The sequence below is a fragment of the Myotis yumanensis genome, unplaced genomic scaffold (assembly GCF_028538775.1).
Source record: "Myotis yumanensis isolate MYYU_CA2020_CCGP unplaced genomic scaffold, mMyoYum1.0.hap1 SCAF_2, whole genome shotgun sequence".
Classification (NCBI taxonomy): domain Eukaryota; kingdom Metazoa; phylum Chordata; class Mammalia; order Chiroptera; family Vespertilionidae; genus Myotis; species Myotis yumanensis.
This window is the reverse complement of record NW_027223753.1, coordinates 3,460,753-3,480,482: the sequence shown is the minus strand read 5'-3', so window position 1 is coordinate 3,480,482 and position 19,730 is coordinate 3,460,753. Positions and strand designations below refer to the sequence as shown.

General features: G+C 45.5%; 1 protein-coding gene across 12 annotated transcripts in view; it reads right to left on the bottom strand.

The window, feature by feature from the left end:
• CAMTA1 (calmodulin binding transcription activator 1) overlaps positions 1–19,730 on the bottom strand; it is a 674,030-nt gene that overhangs the window by 597,231 nt on the left and 57,069 nt on the right. For 2 of the 12 annotated variants that reach the window (XR_011470178.1, XR_011470179.1), the window contains exon 4: positions 5,052–5,135. The exons of 9 other annotated variants lie outside the window; for them this stretch is intronic. Coding sequence is in view for 1 of the 3 variants with exons in the window: in XM_070403998.1 (XP_070260099.1) it covers positions 5,127–5,135 (9 nt within the window). In the remaining 2 variants the exon portion in view is untranslated. Of the gene's footprint in view, positions 1–4,870; positions 5,136–19,730 lie in introns of those variants that run through there. One more of the 12 variants, XM_070403998.1, reaches the window with a different exon arrangement.

The following is a 19,730-nucleotide window of genomic DNA, read 5'->3' as shown; positions in this document are numbered from 1 at the left end:
TTCCCAGGGGCACCATAGCACAAACAACACCGGGGGACGTGTCCCTCTGCTGCCGGGCCTACCTGACAGCGCAGGGGCCCTCTGCTCGCTCGGGATCTGGCACTTGCTCACGGGAGGGACATGAGAGGGAGCCGTGCAGAAGGACAGTGACTCTATTTCCCTGTCATCTCTCGGGGACACTGGTGTCACAGCTTTTGCTCTGCTGCCCTCAGTTAATGTGACAGCAGGAGGTGGTGCCCTGAGCAGCCTTAAGGGAGGGTTCTCCCCTCAGGAGCAGGTTCCTTATCACCAAGAGGTGGGGTCCGACCCATGACCTTGGACCTTCCAGCTCTCAGGCTATGCCGCAGGTACTCTACAAGCCTGAGAGGGTGCCTCGAGAACAGTCCAGTCCGTCCTTTGCCCAACTCTGTCCTACTCAGGGCTGGAGACTGGCATTTCTCAAACCATCTAAATCCGTCATGCTAAATCATCTACATGTTCAAGATCACCACTCATGTTACGAAAGACATTCACAAACAACCTGACCACTGAGAGGGGCAGTGCCTGCTCCTTTAAAAGGCAAGTTCTGACAATCAAGAAACATCTATTTGAACATCTACTATGTGCTGGGCTCCTGGGAAGATTTACTTTCCTGTCTGATGACTGATACGCCCACAAGCATGTGCTAGATAGAAGGACAAAGAGAAAACGAGGAAGGAGAGGAGGAGGAGTTGAGAGAAGATGAAGGAATGAAAAAGTAACTGAGTTAAAGGGGGAGGGGGAGGCCCTGGCATGTGTGGCTCTGTGGTTAGAGCGACAGCCTGCTCATCAAAGGGTCTCAGGTATGATTCTGGTTAAGGGCTCATACCTGGGTTGTAGGTTGGACCCCAGGCCCCAGTCAGGGCGCATGCAGGAGTCAACCAATCGATGTCTCTCTCTCACACTGATGTTTCTTCTTCCCCCTCCCCCCCCCCATCTTCTCCACTCTGAAAATAAATGGAAAAATATTCTCAGGTGAGGATAAAAAAAAAAAAGAGGAGGTGGGAAAAGAAAAGTAAAAGCAGGAGGGAGGAAGCAGTGTGGTTCCCTACCTTCACTTGGCTCAGGACTCGTTTCTAGCCTGGTTTTTGTGGGGGTCAAATGCCCACTTACCGGAAACCACATTCTACGCAGTGGACGGCTGGGACTTTGCCACAGACAGGGTGCAGATTATGGTGTCTGAATTACTAACCCTGCCCACGGAGGACCGTGTTAGGTTACAATGTCGCTAACTACAGAATGAACAGCACAGGCCCACGTTCTGGAAGCACAGGTCTCGTTTATAACATGCACTTCCTGTCTTCCTGTCCTATCGGTCAGTGATTCTCAGCCGAGACTGGATGGGGCCGGTGCTCTGTAGTTCAAGGCTGTACATGCGACCCTGGATGTGCAGCCACAACTGAGGAAGCCGCTGCCGCGGAGTCCCTACAAGTGCCACACGGATGACAGCCTTCCTGGAGATGGTGCTGGCGGCAGCCTGCTGGAGGCCCCACGAAGTCCGCGTGCTGAGGGAGGGGGGACGGTAGTGGAACCACTGCTTGTCGGTGCAGCAGGGTTGCCAGGTGTCAGGGGGCAGGTGCCGGGAGAAAGGCGGCCCGGATTTCAGGCCTGGTCTGCACTTCACTAGGGGCGTGGCCTGCGAGAGCTAACTTACCCACCTGCACGTCAGTGTCCTCAGGTGCACACGGGGTTAACACAAGGCCTACTGCCAGGTAAACTTGGATCATTAAAACAGTGAAGCACTTGGAAGGACATGTGATCTAGCAGGAGGAAGCGCTGAGGCCTCTGGGTAAAAATCTTTAATCAGGTCAAGGCTTCCTGACGCCTTGAGAGCTAGGGAGACAGCTTACTGAGCCAAAAGGGATGAGCAGTGCTGACTTGGGGTCTCCCACGGGTCCCTTTTCCCGAGTCTACACAGCCCAAAACAGCCAACACAAAAGCCTCTATCAGCACCAGGTTAAGGAAGTCTTGATCATCTAAACTTTCCTTCCCAAAAGGTTAGGAGCCCAGATCTATCTCTCTGCACCTGAACCTGGCCTCTCTTAGAGGCGTGTCATCACCAGAAACCATGCAGCTCCTCTCTACAGAAGCACACCAGCTCCAAGACAACAGCAGAGACTAACAGGGAAGTCTTTAAAGTTTAACCTTCTGTTCCCCCAGAACGCCACTTCCCTGCCAGCCCTTCCTGCTGGGCTTCCGGTGAGAGGGCCTGGCCGGGAGGCCACAGCCACTGTCCGCAGGCCAAAGTACTTTACCCACCTCAGCTCACCTCGGCCCTCAGAGTAAATACTATTATCATCCCCATTTTAAAGAGGAGGAAACTGAGGCACTGAGAGGGGAGGGAGTCTGTCTGAGTCAGACCTCTGCCAGGGCCCGGCCATGCTCCTGGCCCTTCCCCACAGGCTCGCCCCCACGGCCTCTCAGCAGGACTGCAGCTGCCATCAGCACAGCCACAGGGCACCCTGAAGTTCAAAAGCACCTCTTCTGGGGTCCCAGTCTCCACCATCAGTGTTTCCTTTATCCCGCCCACAGGCCTACAAAGCAAGTAGGAGACACACTATCCACACGCACAGAGGGTGCCCCTAACGTAGAGCCAATGGAATGCTTAACAAACCCTGCACAGGAAGCCAAACAACGAATTCCCTGTTTCCAAGAGCAACATGCAGGTCTGTGGAGCCCTCCGCCTGAGTGTTCAGCTCAGTGTGGCTGCCTGAAAAGACTCCAGTGGCGACCAGGGACCCAGGGTTTTCTCCTTGGATCCTGCTCATAAAAGCCACATCCACGTGCCTAACCCACTAGAATCCCTAAATACTAACCAAATAAGCAATGCTCACTGAAACGAAGTAGCACATCTATACACAGGATCTTAGAAAATTAGATTAGCTTACAACGTACTATTAAGCAGAAAACGTTAAAAGAAAATCTGACCTAACTGCAAACTAAAACATCAAAATAAATTTAAAAAATTCTCTTCTGTCCCTCCAGCTCCTACTGGACAGACCTTTGAATAAAGTATTACACCAGCGGTTCTCAACCTGTGGGTCGCGACCCCTTTGGGGGTCGAAGGACCCTTTCACAGGGGTCGCCTAAGACCATCGGAAAACACATATATAATTACATATTGTTTTAGTGATGAATCACTATGCTTTCATTATGTTCAATTTGTAACAATGAAATTGGGGGTCACCACAACATGAGGAACTGTATTAAAGGGTCGCGGCGTTAGGAAGGTTGAGAACCACTGTATTAGACACTCTCTAGGGGACACGGGAGCCCACAGGGGAGGTGTAAGGAGGCCCTGATTCTGTCAACAGGGAGCTGTGACTCTGGGGACCACCAGCCAGCTCACCCTCGGGGCCGGGCGGTGCAGGGCAGCTTAAGCGAGAGCAGCGGAGAGACCGCGGTGCACAGCCCTCCAGCCGGCGAGTCTCTGTTCAACAGGCTCCGAGCTGACAGCACTCCTGGGGCTGGAAGCATATGGCATGGGAGGCACGAGTAGAGGATGGGATGGGGAAACGTTCCACACAACACTGAAAGCATTTTCATTAAAACGATCCTTAAGACGCAAGGCTTGGTAAGAAGTTGCTCCTAACTACTGGGACATTCACTCCATGTACTCTCTGGCTTTATGATCACAGGATGTTTTACCGTCTTTGCATTCCTCAGCTCTAGCATTTTGCGATTCTGTGGAAAGACACCCAATAGGCCAAAGGCAGCTTTCCAGGTACGTATGTGTTACAGACAAAAACCAGCTGGTGAGCCTGAAGAAAGTTCATGTGAGTTCCACTCTCCAATGAGCAGCTCACTACAACTAACTTTAATTTGTGGCTCTAATGAATGACATAAACTTTTATAGGTAACAACAACGCTCAGAGAGGACTTACATCCATTTCAGTGCTCATTTAGCAGCGTCAGCTGTGTGCAATTAAAGCATCAGCGTTAAATGTTAGAGAATAAAATAATGAGACACTTAAAAAATAATCTGTGCTTCAGTAGACCATGCGATGAGATCTCACACCATTTTTCTTAAGGACATGATTTCTCACAAATATCTTGCCAGTTCACAGAATAAACTCAAGTTTGACATTTGTTTTTAGATGTTGGTTTGTTTTGCTTAGGAATAACAATTTGCTAAAAAGAAGAATACAATAAAAAATGCATCGTCTGAAAAACAGTCCCAAACTAGCATATGGCATCAAGCAATCTGGTATACGATCATCACAGCTGACTGGCCAGGCTTCAGCAGAGACAAAAGGACACTTTTGATCATGTTAATAAAATGTGCTTATTCTGACCTCATGCCTCAAATAAATAAATAAAATATTAAAAGAGGAGAAAGGTGAATTTTGGAAATGAGACAACTTTCTTATCTCCCATACATGGAATTAAAGGACTAAACCTTTTCTCCTAGTAATACTTGAAAATACAAAATGTAATCTGAGGTGCTAGAATGTGGCAGCTAAGGGTAATAAATTCAAGTTGCCAGTTTTTGAAAGAAACAGAAATTAATCTGCAAAAAATGGGGGGTGGGAGGGTGAGATGAGGGTGTGCATGTGGGAGGGGAGGGACTGTGGAGCCTGGTGTGTGTGTGTGTGTGTGTGAGAGAGAGAGAGAGAGAGAAAGAGACAGGAAGAGAGACAGAGAGAGAGAGAGAGAGTCGGTGTGAAAGAGAGAAATAGGAGGTGTCAGAGAGAGAGAGAGAGAGAGAGAGAGAGAGAGAGAGAAGTGTGTGTCTGCGTGAATCACAAGTTAATTTAGCTATTGCAAAATACGAATAGAAACGGAGATATACTGTATGGGGAAATGTTCTCATTAAACTAAAATTTTAAAAGGATGAAAACACAGATTACACTTTATTTTAAAAACTGAAATGAATTTTAATACAGAAAATGAAGACAGCATTTTGCAAATTTATCGCTCAAAGGGATCTCTCTATTTGAGAAAATCAGCATGTTACACTTTGAGAGATGAAATGTTACAGCTTGCACACCAAAATTAAAAAATGAAATTAAATTAAAAAATGAAATGGTTACCAAGGTAATGCAGGTCAGGGGATCAAAGGTGAAGGGTCACACATTATTAAAAAGAAATCCAAAAGGACGGCTGCGTCATGATCTCTGCAAAACAAAGGAGCTCTAGTAAGTGAAACTGACATCTCCGAGGAATCACAATTCAGTTCTTGAACAGCAGACTCCCTGTGACTGAACAGCCACTCCTGACTCCGTGGAGAGCCGCTTTTATTTAGGTACAAAACCAGACTTTAATTACCTGTTACCAACACAGTTTTTGTACACAACTAACAATTCAATCACATTAAAACCCATAATCAGCCCAATTGTAAGTGACTGAAGTACTGACACTTCCATGGACCCCCACACCCTGTTTTCTGGAAACGACTGTATTTGACAAGTTGCCAACAAATGAGAAATCTAATTTGGTCACAGCATGGTGAGGTTTTTTTTCCCTCTCCTCAAGGAATGAGTTCCAAAATTGAGTTTTGCAAATTTGTTTCATTTGAAGTAGCTGCATAAAATTTCCATTATTGGAACATTTAATATAACAATGTTCTAGAAGATAGCAATAAAGTGATACATGATAAAATAAACTGTGTAACTATATCTATTAAGATCTGTTCTCACATCAACTCTCACTGCACAGGGGGAAAAGACATTTTAAGCAAAATAATGTGCTAGTTCTACTGGAATTAGACAGAACTAACAGCAGCTTGACACGAGGCCCATCTCACAAGGGAAAAGTATCTGACAGGTTAGGCTTCAATTTCTTCAAGAAATGTTATTACTTACCTTCCCCGTTAACAAAGTAAAATAGTTTGTTTCTAAAAGAACAGAAAGAGCTAAGGTTTTGTTTTGCAACATACAGCTACCACCTAAATCAAGCATGTCAAACCTGTGGCCTCATGGCCGCGAGTTTGACATGCTTGACCTAAATCTTGACGAACACAACTTTGTAGCAACAGCAGGAGTAACCACTGTTACATTAAGTAATTTCCATGTCCATTTCACTAGGAAATAAGATGGACGCAGCCATGAGGACAGTCACCTTTAGTCTCCTCGCTACAACTGAACTGGAGGCTACATGCCCTGACCCCCAAGCCCAGATTACTTAGTACCTACTGGGCAGCAGGTGCTAGCAGGCGATGCGCACAATAGTGATGCGCGCAACAGCTCCCCAGTACGAGAGTGAATGGGAGCCTAACTCCCGGAAAAGCACTTCAAGTCCCACCCCTTCCTCCAGTCTTCTAGTTCAGTTTCATCCCACAATGCCCAACATTTGCATTTACTTTGTTAAAATCAAATTCCAAAAATACTTCTAGACTTAAATACTGACAAGTGCCCAGACGGATTTTATTAAAAGGAACAGGATATCCTTTCTGGCAGCTTAGGGCAATCAATAAATCCAGGCAGACCTCATTCGACCGCGCTTCCCTTTACTGCGTTTCACAGATGTTGCACTTTTTTCTGTTTTTTGTTTGTTTGTTTGTTTGTTTTTTTATAAATTGAAGACAAGACCCTCCACCAGCAAAAAGATTATGACTCACTTTATTGAGATACCAGACCCCAAACCGAAACATCTCCGAAGTCTTGCCTGTCAATAAACTCCTTAAACATCAGCTTTCTGCTTTCCGTGATTAGGTTTTGTTAAAAATAACTTGCAGAGTTTCCCCACACAAGTGTGTTAGTGCCTCGAGGCCTCGTTTCTAAAAACATGATTTTTTTAAAGTTCCATAGCTACTGAGAAGTAAACCAGCATTTCATTTCTCTGGAACGCGCATCTCCCATAAAGTTTGTCACATGTGTATGTGTTGCTGGGAGGCATGCAAGCAGTTTGCACACTACAGAAGCAATCCATACCCCATCAAAACGATGCGTGCGTGTTTTAGTAGCATTGTTATTCAGGCCACTTCAGCATCTTTGTAAGAAAAGGCAAGAAGCTGGCAATATAACATTAGTCAAATTTTGTTTTACTAAAAAATTTCCTATTAAAAATGAGAAAAAGTCTAGTATTCAGATCAAGTATCTCTATGTAACTCCCCTTTTATTACCAAAACACACGTATGTATTAATTTCCTCTTGAAAACAAGAGTGTAAAGTACTCATAGAAGCTTTTCAAAAGTCTTCTAAATCATTTCTAAAATTCACCAACTCACAAAAGTATGTTAGCCCAAAGGTTAGGTAATTTTTAAAAATCTGTGAAGGATTCGAGCCAACATTTTTGCTCTTTGGGCTGGAGGAAGGTAAAGGCTTCCGGGATTTACAATGTCCCCACATCAAGGACCTGGGTCAGAGGCCATCAGGCAAGAGAGGCCTGGCGCAGCGCACCCCGGGGCGCACCTGCCTCGCCGCAGCCGCGCCCTCTGCGGAGCAGGTGTCTGGACACACACGTTTCCCACAGGCGCAGCCTCCCAGCTGCCCACGTGACCTCCAATCTGGTGCAGCGACACTTTCGTTCCCAACTCCAGAGGCGGTGGGGCCTGCGCAGCTTTGTACTTGGTCCCAAGGACTGGCCTCAGCTTTCTGACACCAACGTTCTCCTGGCCCCTTCCTGGGCCCAGCCAGAGTGTGCCTCATGGACAAACGGACCCGCCTCTCTCTCCTGAAGCCCCTGTTCTTCAGAAAGGCCACACTGGGACTCTCGTGGACTGACGCGATGAATCTTGTGCATGCAGACCGAGGGGCTTCTTTAACCAACCAAATCCCTACCTGGGAGAGCCGATATCTTTACATCCAGGGAAGAGCGGGCTCGTCTCCTGCACGAGAGGCCCCAGGCACTGCGCAGGAATCCTTACCACCCCCAGCCTAGTGATGGGCATAGCTAGCATCCCGCTCTCACAACCGATCACTGGAAGGCGGTACCGCCGCACTGTGTCATGTGACTGAAGAGAGAAACCCACCGAGCGTCACTTCACAAGACCATCAAGTCACCAGAGTGCTGGCAAAGAGTCCGAAAACACACTGAGGCCTCGATGCCTGGACAGCTTGTACACGGACGTTTCCAACACACTCGATCTGTACTCTGCGCTCATTCATTTTTGGCACCAAGGACCAGCGAGCATTTATAAGCACAGAGAATTGGTTCATTTCTCAACTAAACAGACACAGAACAAAGAACACCATTTCTAATAAGGTTAAATCATGACAGAAGTGCTGCCATTTTCACCTCAAACATATTAGTTTCTAAACAAAACACATGAGAAAAGCAGAAAGAAGTGGAAATAAAGAGCCAAGAAAATTCAGAGAGCCAAGGAAGCGAGGAGACAGTGGAAGAAACCCAGTACAATTGAGCCCAGATATTTTACTAATTCTTTACAAAATGGCTATTAACTCAACAACATAATGCTTTCTGCAGCAGAAACTAACCTCAGCGAGGGTCTTCAAAGATTAAAAAGAGAACTGCCCAGCCAAACACTTATCACAGGTGTGGACGAAAAAGGGGCCATATACTAACCCTGACCAGCTCAGGGGAGACCTGCATGGTGGCCTTACAAACTCAGAGGCCTCAAGTACTACACAGGATGGTCTGAAGTGAAAACCTCCTAACTACTAAAAGTGAGTCATGGTGTGTAGTCATGTCCGAGGCCCGTATCTTCCCTGACAAAGGTCAATCATTACTTTAACTGACCTTGTCTATTGTCTTTTGGGATCTACGATAACATACCTTTGGAAGGTCAAGGTAATTCCGATTTCCAGACCTCAGAGCACAAAACCCCTCACTGTTACTTTTGTAGTGTTAATTGCTAACAGCTAACTATCCTGCACCCAGCTGTGTATCTATTCTTTTTACTTTTTATCTAATCCCAGAGGTTTCCCCACTTTGCGTTCTCCCACCTCCCTAATCTATCACCAAGGGATTTCATGTAACCCCCTATGTCAGTGATGGCGAACCTTTTGAGCTCAGCGTGTCAGCATTTTGAAAAACCAACTTAACTCTGGTGCCGTGTCACATATAGAAATTTTTTGATATTCGCAACCATAGTAAAACAAAGACTTATAATTTGATATTTATTTTACATATTTAAATGCCATTTAACAAAGAAAAATCAACCAAAAAAATGAGTTCGAGTGTCACCTCTGACACGCGTGTCATAGGTTCGCCATCACTGCCCTATGTTAAGCATATCAAACTTGTGGCCCGTGGGCCGCATGCCTCATTTATTTGGCCCGTGTTAGCCTTTGAGTTTGACATGCTTGCCCTATGTCTTCTCCTTTTATTCTAATGTATAAAATAAGGTGCAAAATTGCCATTCTCAGGAGATTTTGCTTCCCAGCAATTGTCAGTTTGGCCCAAATAAACGTACATAGGGATGGAGCAAAAAAAATTTTTTTAATCTATAAATACAAATAAATAAATCACCAATGTGTCATTCAACTCACTGAACAACTCACTAGAATAAAGCACACGGGAGCACAGACTACCCTTCCGTTAAGTGGGGACTGTATTTGTACCCTCTTCCAGGTTAGCAGTGGTGTTAGCTGCTCAGCACCATGGACATAACATCCACTAAAACGAAAAAGACAAAGCACTGGGTTTTCAAGTTGGATTCCTGCGTGTGCGGGGAGTGGGGGGGGGGGGGGGGGGGGCAGGGGGGGAAGGGGGGAACTCCCTCCCTCTCTCCTCCCCCACAGGAGCCATCCCACCAGGTGTCAGCCTCTCTAAAAACAGACATCCTACGTCAGCTGCTCAAAGAGCGTCTGTTCTAAGATAGTTGTTTCTCAAAATGGCTATTAACAACATAACGCTTTCTATAAACGATACAGCAATCAATCCCTACAATCATCGCACTGTTTCCACTATGGTCCTCAAAAAGAAAACAAAAGCTAAAACTACACATCAAATACCTTTCCGGCTAGTGCTTGATCCTCAACAAAGTAAATTTCCCCCAAAAGCTTCAAAGCTCTTATGACAGGACGAAGAGGGGAGGGGGCCGCAGAGCGCGCATTGTGGGGGAAGGTGCCGGCTGTGTGGTGCATACCTGTGCACACGTATCAACCTACACTTAAAGCCTGTGCACTTATATGTCCATTGTACCTCAAAAGACTGTGCAAGAATGGGGAGGCAGGCACAAGGCAGGGCTTTGCCCGCTGCCGTGGCCCCATGCGGAAAGTGAGGGAGGCCTGGGGGAGACAGCAGGAGCCCCCTTCCCTGCCCCACCGGCCCCTCTCTGGAACCACTGCCGCTGGTCTTGTTAGGTGACATAAAAGAATCCTCGTTGTTTGAAATAAATAATATGCAAATACTAAAGAGTTCAAACATTTTATATTGGTCACCTTCAGATTAGCCACAAACCTGAAATTACCACATTTTCTAAATCGAAAGCAGGGCAATCTGACAGTTTCTCTAAGAAGAGACTATTCGAAATCAACTTCTGAGGTACTCCTAGCTTTGCAAATGACATGTAAATTCACCAAATAGTCTTACCTTTTTCCCTCAGATTTGTCTATATTATGTCAACTCTGTCCTAGCCAATACCCCATTCCTTTCTGGACTCTCCCACTGGGGAGAAGGAATAACAGAATATATGCCACGTTCCTCCACATAAAAATGTCTAAGAAACAGAGCACCAGGGACACGCTTACCACGCTGCCTTTCTTTCTGTGCTGGCTGTTCCGAGCTCACTGAGGCCCACGCCAGTGCTTATTTTAATGCTCCTCTGGCTTCCTGCACTGGTCAGGGTCATTAAAAGTCCTACATTTCCCATTTCCTCGGTTCATTGATTCTCAAACTTCAGATGGAATAAGAACCCCTACTTAAGGCAGGTCATTTGTAAAAATAGTTTTCCAAGTCCTACCCTGCAAGAGTACAGTTTAGTGCATCAAAAGAAGAGCTGAACAGGTCCAGGAGCTTCACAGGGCAGTTTTACCAAACATTCGAAGAAGAACTAACACCTCCACTCCTCAACTTACTCCAAAAATTCCAAGTGGAAGGAACACTTACAAGCTCTTTCTATGAGGCCAGCATTATCCTAATTTCAAAACCAGATTAAGACACTACAAGCCAATATCCCTGATGAACATAGATGCTAAAATCCTCAACGAAATATTAGCAAATCAGATCCAGCATTACATTAAAAAGATCATACACCATGACCAAGTTGGATCTATTCCAGGGATGCAAGGCTGGTTACGATATTCGCAAATCAATAAACGTGGCACATCACATAAGCAAACTGAAAGACAAAAATCACATGATCATATCAATAGACAGAGAAAAAGCATTCAACAAAATCCAACAACCATTTTTTAAAAATATATTTTTATTGATTTCAGAGAGGAAGAGAGAGGGAGAGAGAGATAAAAACATCACTGATGAGAGAGAATCATTGATTGGCTGCCTCCTGCCCATCCCCTACCGGGGACTGAGCCCGCAACCTGGGCATGTGCCCCTTGACCGGAATTGAACCCAGGACCCTTCAATCTGCAGGCCGATGCTCTATCCACTGAACCAAACCAGCTAGGGCTCTAACACCCATTTTTGATAAAAATTCTCAGCCAAGTAGGAATAGAGGGATCATACCTCAACATAATAAAGGCCATATATCACAAACCTACAGCCAATATCATACTCAATGGGAAAAATCTAAAAGCATTTCCCCTAAGAACAGGAACAGGACAGGGATGTCCGCTTTCACCACTCTTATTCAACACTAGAGGCCCAGTGCACAGATTCGTGCACCAGTGGGGTCCCTCGGCCTGGCCTGCAGGGATCGGGCCAAAACCAGCTCTCCAACATCCCCCGAGGGGTTCCGGATTGTGAGAGGGTGCAAGCCAGGTCGAAGGACCCCACCGGTGCACAATCGGGGCTGGGGAAGGACCATGGGAGGGCTCCAGGGCATGTCCGGCCTGTCTCGCCCAGTTGTGATTGGCCAGACCCCAGCAGCAAGCTAACCTACTGGTCGGAGCGTCTGCTCCCTGGTGGTCAGTGCGCATCATAGCGACTGGTCGAACGGTCGGACACTTAGCATATTAAGCTTTTATTATATAGGACTAGAGGCCCGGTGCACGAAATTCGTGCACTTGGGAGGGGGGGTCCCCCAGCCTAGCCTGTGCCCTCTCACAGTGCAAGAGCCCTGCGATCGATCACCCCAAAGAGGCAGGCCCCGCCCACCCATCTAGGGCTCCTCGATGGATTACCCCAAAGAGGTTGGCCGGAGCCAGGGGCCCTGCCCCCGCGGCGCACGTGCAGGACCACGGGAAGCCCACCTTCACTGTGCACGCAGCCATCTTGTGATGGCGTGAGGGCATCACGCGTGAGGGCGTGAGGACTATTTAGCCTTTTATTAGTAAGGATAGTACTGGAAATCCTAGCCATAACGATCAGACAAGAAGAAAACATAAAAGTATCCAAATTGGAAAGGAGGAAGGAAGTAAAACTTTCATTATTCGCAGATGATATGATATTGTACATAGAAAACCCTAAAGACTCTACCAAAAAACTACTAGATTTAATAAAGGAATTCAGAAACATAGCAGGCTACAAAATTAACACCCAGAAATCAATAGCATTTTTATACACCAATAGTGAACTCTCAGAAAGAGAAACTAAGAAAACAATCCCATTTACCATTGAAACAAAAAAAATTAAGATATTTAGGAATTAACTTAACCAAGGAGGTAAAAGACCTGTACTCCGAAAACTACAGGACGTTGAGAAAAGAGATAGAGGAAGATATAAACAAGTAGAAGAATACCATGTTCATGGATTGGTAGAATCAACATCATTAAAATGTCCATATTACACAAAGGAATCTACAGATTCAATGCAATCCCTACTAAAATACCCATGGTATATTTCACAAGTCTAGAACAAATACTCCAAAAATGTATATGGAACCAAAAAAGACCCCAAATAGCTGCAGCAATCTTGAGAAAGAAGAACAAAGTTGGAGGAATCATAATGCCAGATATCAAGTTATACTACAAAGCCACTACGCTCAAAACAGCTTGGTAGAGCCCATCAGTGATGAGTGGATTAAAAAACTGTGGTACATCTACACAATGGAATACTACGCAGCAGTAAAAAAGAAGGAGTTCTTACCATTAGCAACAGCATGGATGGAACTGGAGAGCATTATACTAAGTGAAATAAGCCAGTCAGAGAAAGATAAATACCACATGTTCTCACTCATTTGTGGAGTATAATGAACAACATAAACTGATGAACAAAAACAGATCCAGAGACAGAGAAGCATCGATCAGACCGTCAAACCTCAGAGGGAAGGTAGGGGAGGGTGGAGGTAGGGGGGAGAGATCAACCAAAGGACTTATATGCAGACACAGACAACAGGGGGGTGAGGGCAAGGGGGGGTTGGGGGGATAGGGGGTAACGTGGGGATAAGGACATATATGTAATAACTTAATCAATAAAAAAAAAAAAAAAACTAAAAAAAACAAACAGCCTGGTATTGGCACAAGATCATGCATATAGGTCAATACAACACAACAGAGAACCCAGAAAGCGACCCAAGCCACTATGCTCAATATTTGACAAAGCATACATTGGAGCAGAGATAGTCTCTTCAATAAATGGTGTTGGGAAAATTGGACAGATGCATGCCAAAAAATGAAACTAGACCACCAACTTACACCATACACAAAAACAAATTCAAAATGGATAAAGGACTTAACTGTAAGATGTGAAATCATAAAAGTCCAAGAAGAAACCATAGGCACTAAGATCCCAGACTCTCTCACAGCAATATGTTTACCAATACATCTCCTAGGACAGGGGTGGGCAACCTTTTTGTGAGTGCGTGCCAAAACCAGCAAAATCTCTGACCCAAAATTCTTCTGCGTGCCAACCCTAATTTTTTGAGAACATGTTACGCCTACTTGATATCTCTTAAGGTATACGTATGTGAAGAACCTTGAAGAAATAATAAAATTCATTTGAGCGACAAAAACACAGTATATGATGATGAAAATACATTTATTTTTTAATGTATACATGTACACTGATAGTCCGACAGAAAACTTTATGACTCTGTTTGATATTATCAGTGGGACTTTTGCTGCTGCATCACTGATGACAGAGATTTTACATCAGGTTTATATTTCGTGACCTTCAGAGATATGCACGAGCTATTACTTTCATCTGTCAGGCTACTCCTATTATGAGACTTAACAAAATTCATCACTGAGAACAAAGATTCACAATTGTAAATGGAAGATTATAAGAGAGGGTTTCGAGTGCCAGCAAAAGTTACTGGCGTGCCATGTTTGGCACACGTGCCAGGGGTTGCCCACCCCTGTCCTAGGACAATGGAAACTAAGGAGAAAATAAATAAATGGGACACATTAACATAAAAAGCTTCTGCACAGCAAAAGAAACCATCAACAAAACAACAAGAGAGCCCACTGCATATTTGCCAATGATACATCCGATAAGGGGTTAATCTCTAAAATATATAGGGAACTCATACAACTTAACAAAAGGAAGACAAACTATCCAATTTAAAAAAATAGGCAAAGGACCTAAATAGACACTTCCCCAAAGTGAACATGCAGATGGCCAAGAGACATATGAAAAAATGCTCAAAGTCACTGATCATCAGAGAGATGCAAATTAAAACGACAAAGAGGGATCACCTCACACCTGTCAGAATGGCTACCATCAACGAATGACAAGTGCTGGCGAGGATGTGGAGAAAAGGGAACCCTAGTACACTGCTGGTGGGCATGCAGAATGCTACAGCTATTATGGAAAACAGTATGGAGTTTCCTCAAAAAATTAAATATGGATCTGCCATTTGACTCAGTGATCCTACTTCTAGAAATATATCCTAAGAAACCTAAAACACCAATCAAAAGAATGTATGCACCCCTATGTTCATAGCAGTGCAATCTATAATAGCTAAGATCTGGAAACAGCCCAAGTGCCCATCAGCAGATGAGTGGATAAAAAAAAGCTGTGGTATATTTTCACCATGGAATACTGTGCAGCAGTAAAAAAGAAGGATCTCTCACCCTCTGAGACAACATGGAGGGACTTGAAGAGCATTATGCTAAGCAAAATAAGCCAGTCAGAGTAAAGTCAAGTATCACATGATCTCACTCATATGTGGAATCTAATGAACAAAATAAACTGATGAACAAAATAGGTCCAGAGACATGGAAGCATAGAACAGACTGTCAAATCTCAGAAGGAAGGCAGGGGTGGGTGGGTGGGTGGGTGAGTGGAAAGAAATCAAGAACTTGTATGCGTACATGCATAACCCGTGGACACAAACAATAGGGTGATGAAGGCCTGGGGTGGGGAGCAGAGATGGACTAGAAGGGGTCAATTGGGGGGGTACATATGTAATACTTTCAACAATAAAGATTAAAAGAGAGAGAGAGAGAGAGAGAAGAGAGGAGCTGAACAATATGCATTTTCAGTAAAACCCCCAGAAGAGTCCACAATTCTCACTTTAAGAACAACTGCGATGGTGGGTCCCAACCCATGCCCTGGTCCCCACACACAACCTGCCTCCTTCGGGCACCAATCACAGCTGGCAGGCTGCAAAGGTGTAAAGTAAGAAACAAATTCCAGCTGGAAACAGCTGTCAGTGGTCCTCCCTCCCAAGACTATTAAGCTCTTTTAAATGCCAATACATGCCTAAAAAGTCTTTAAAACTCAAAATAATAAAGCTATAGTGACAGGGCAGGGTGGCTATACAAGGAATGTGGCATCCTTTCTGGGCTTTTAAAGTCACCCCAAGCGATTCTGGGTTCCAGTGTTAGCTCTACACTTCCAATTCCATGACACTGGACAAATTATTTCATTTTTTAACTAAGTCTCACTTTCTTCGTTTATCACATGAAGATAACAACATCCCCAGCTCACAGGGCTGCTGAGAGAATTAGTGAAAATAATGATGGGAATTGCCGGGCATGGTGCTTAGGACCTGAAAAGCCATAACCATTAGTGCTGGTTACAATGACTGTGATGATGACCACCTCGCATTCTTTTTCTTACCTGATTCTTCCCAAGGTTTACAAGAGGGATACTGCTATCCCCATGTTTGCAGATGGGCAAAGGTTAAGTTCAAGACACACATCTTAAAAAGCAGCAGAGCTAGAATTCAAGCGAGATCTGCTCAGACCTGCCACCCCCCGGCCCTGAAGGGAACAGAAGACAGTCCACCGCCTGGCAGTCTGTCTCCCCGCTCCGTACAGGGCCCACCCACGGAGCGCCCAGCGAGCAGTGGGGGACAGGCAGGTAGGTCCTCAGGGATGACTCACACTTCTAGACCCACTGCTGCACCTGTTTCAGCACCGACACGATAAACTTAAAAGGATACATGTGGGATTTAAATCAGTGAAATAATAGAAATAGAGTCAAGGACTTATTTGCGTATTTGTATGCAAAAAAAGGAAGAATAATTGTTCTCCACTCTGCAGTTCTACTCACTAAATTCATTCATCAACAAGCATTTACTGAGCACTGGACTCTGGACAGACTCTGGACCGGGTGCCAGGCTGCTCGTCTCTCTGAGCCATGAAGGCAAGAATTCAGAAATGGGCAGGTCAGTCAGGCCCGTGAACACAGCGAAGGAGAAGCGCTCAATACTATGGAAACTCACAGCCAGGGACCTCCCACCGCTGCCGGGCAGGAAATTTCCCCAGGAAATACCCTTCAGCTGAGATGTGGAGGGTGACCATCTTTAAGCAGAAGAAAGGGCAGGTAAAGGAACGTGGCGGTGTGGACCTGAGCACGCAGAAGAACTGGGGGGATGGGGGAGGGGGAGACCAGTGGCTGGAACAGAGCACCAGGGGAGAGGGGCTTGGCAGGAGGCTGGAGGGTGGGCATGATTGCAAGCACAACAGGAAATCCTTCAAAGGTTCGGGAAAAAGGGAACCAAAATCCAACTGGCATCTTTACAAGACCACTCTGGCATCTGAGTGGAGACAGGGCTGGGAGGGGACAAGGGTAGAGCAGGGACAGGAGTCAGGAGATCCCTCAGAGCAGTCTGGCGTGGACTGGAGCGGTGGCTGTAAAGAGGTTATTTGGGAATACAACCTATAGGTTTGGATTCATATGGAGTAAAAGAAGGGGGGTGGGAGGGGTCCAAAATGACCGCTAAGGGGGGAAAATAGCAACTCTGCGGCAGGAACCTGACAACCCCCACCGGCCAGGGCTTCGCGGTAACATCGAGGCCATGTCAGGCTGATGCGAGTGAGGGGAAAGGCGCTGCGCCCTGGGGTCTTCCTTCCCAACCCGGCGCCTCCAGCCTAAAGACGAAGGAAGCAGCACAAACCCCAGAGTGAAGGGCATCATACGAAACAACTCATCGGTCACGGTCAACAAAAGCAAGGCCAGTCTCGGCAATGCCTCACCCGGAGCGGTCTACGGAGCCGCGGGACCAAGTGGCTGTGACATCCTGGAAGGGCTCCTGGAACGGAAAAGGACACGCGGGGAAACAGGAAATCCAACTAGCGTGTGTTTAGTTTACAATGCCGCATCAATGCTGGCTGACTGGATAGGATAAAGGCACCACAGTAATGTCCGGGTATAGGGAACACCAGAACTCTCTGCGACATCCTAGCAACTTTCTTGTGAATCTACAAGTATTGTAAGTGTCAAGTTTAACACTAACCTGCACACCTGGGAGGTGCCCTTTATTGAGACGGGGACACAGAGAGGAAGACGGTGACTCTATTTCAGACCCGCTGAGAGGAGCAGCCGGTCAGGCCCAGGCAGGCAGCTCTGGGGTGGAGTCTGGCAGAGAGCTCAGCTCCAAACACGAATTTAGAAGCCTCAGCAGGCAAAACTATGGCAGTAGTTTCTAGAGAAAGAATAGATAGCAGGAAGTGAAGCGCCTCAGTCTGATTCCTGAGAAATGCCCACAGAGCAGTTATACACAGAAGGAGGTCTAGTCTCAGGCTCTGATGAAATTCTACCTTGAGGTGCGGGGAGAGGAGATTAAGAAGCAACATACAGCGCTGGGAGAAAGACTGGCCAGGCCAAGGGGAAAGGCATGGTCCACTTGCTTAAATACGGCTGAAAAAGCAAATAAAATAAACACTGAAAAATTCTCCTTATATTTAACAACTCTGAGATCCCTGATGAGCCAAGAAAGAAGTTTCAATAGAATAATGGAAGCTAAATTTGGAGTGGAGTGTTTGAGTAAGAGATGAGGAACTGGGGGAAAAATAACTCTTACAAGAAATCTGGCTCTCGGAATTGTACAACCATGTACACAGCAACATTATTCACAAGACCCAAGGTGCAAACAACCCAAGTGTCCATGGATGGATGATGGCTAAGCAAAGTGTAGTATGTACCTGATGAAATGTTATTCCGCCTTTCAAGGGAAGGAGATTCTAACATGTGCTACAATGTGGATGAACCTTGAGGACATTATGCTACATGACATAAGTCAGTCCTATTAGATGAATACCAGCATGATGCTACTTATATGAGGTGCTCAGAGTAGTAAAATGCAGAGACAGAAAGGAGAATGCAGGTTGCCAGGGCGTGGGGGGGGGGGGGGGGGGGGGGGCGGGAAGGGACGAGGTGTGAGTGTTTAACGAGGACAGAGTGTCCCTTTAGCAAGATGAAAAGAGTACAGGATGTCAACAATATGAATTTATTTAGTATCAAAGAACTGTATACCTAAAATGGTTAAAGTGGTAAATTTATGTTATGTATATTTTACCACAATTATAAAATTTAAAAGAAAAAAGAACTCTAGCTCCCAACAGGTGAACTCCATACCAAGCTCTGATGCCCTATAACGGAAAGAGCTCAGGCGGGGAGCTTCCACCAGCCCAGCGCTTCCCAGACGCTCCCAAAGCTGGGTGACACACACGTGTCACAGGTGCTCATCCGTGGTGCTGTGCAAAGGGGCCAAGCCACCCCGGCCGCCACCAGTGCTCTCTGACCACACCCATTAGCCCTGTGTGCACCAGAAATATTTTTATGTGTGATGTGTCCTAAGACATGAGAAAGGCTGGGAAGCGATGACTACAGAAGGACGATTGGAGATTAGGCCAATTTGATTTCCAGGTGTAAGAAAAGTTGCTTTCATTAGTTTTCTTCATCAACCCACGACTTCTGCTGCCAAAAGAAAAAAAGAATGTGATCTCAACTGATAAAAACTAGTAAAAGATCACTTAGAGAAACAAATGAAGCTCCACTACACTCCAGTTTTGATAGATCTTTAGGAATAGAATAGGAACAACAATTTTTCTTCACAATACATTAGATTGAGAAAAATTAAATCAGTGCATAAGGAAAGAGAAAAAACAATGTGGTACTGATGCAGGCCAAGAATAAACAGAGCCATGAACAGAGAACATCCAGATAAACCACAAGGTAAAGGCAAAATTTCAAATCAGCAGAAAAGAATAAACAACTCATAATAAGTATCTGGGGGGAGGGGGATCAGAGCTCTACCTCACCCTGCCCATACATAAAAATGTTTATCTGTATTGAACATCTAAGGATAAAAATTCAAAACAAAAGAAAATGTAGCCCAACCAGTATGGCTCAGTGGCTGAGCGTCAGATCACAGTTGGATTCCTGGTCAGGGCACATGCCTGGGTTACGGGCTTGATCCCCAGTAGAGGGAGTACAGGAGGCAGCCGATCAATGATTCCCTATCATTGATGATTCTATCCCTCTCTCTCCCTTCCTCTCTGAAATCAATAAAAATATATTTTTCTAAAAAATAAAAGAAAATGTAGGGAGAATACTTAATAAATGGGTGAAAA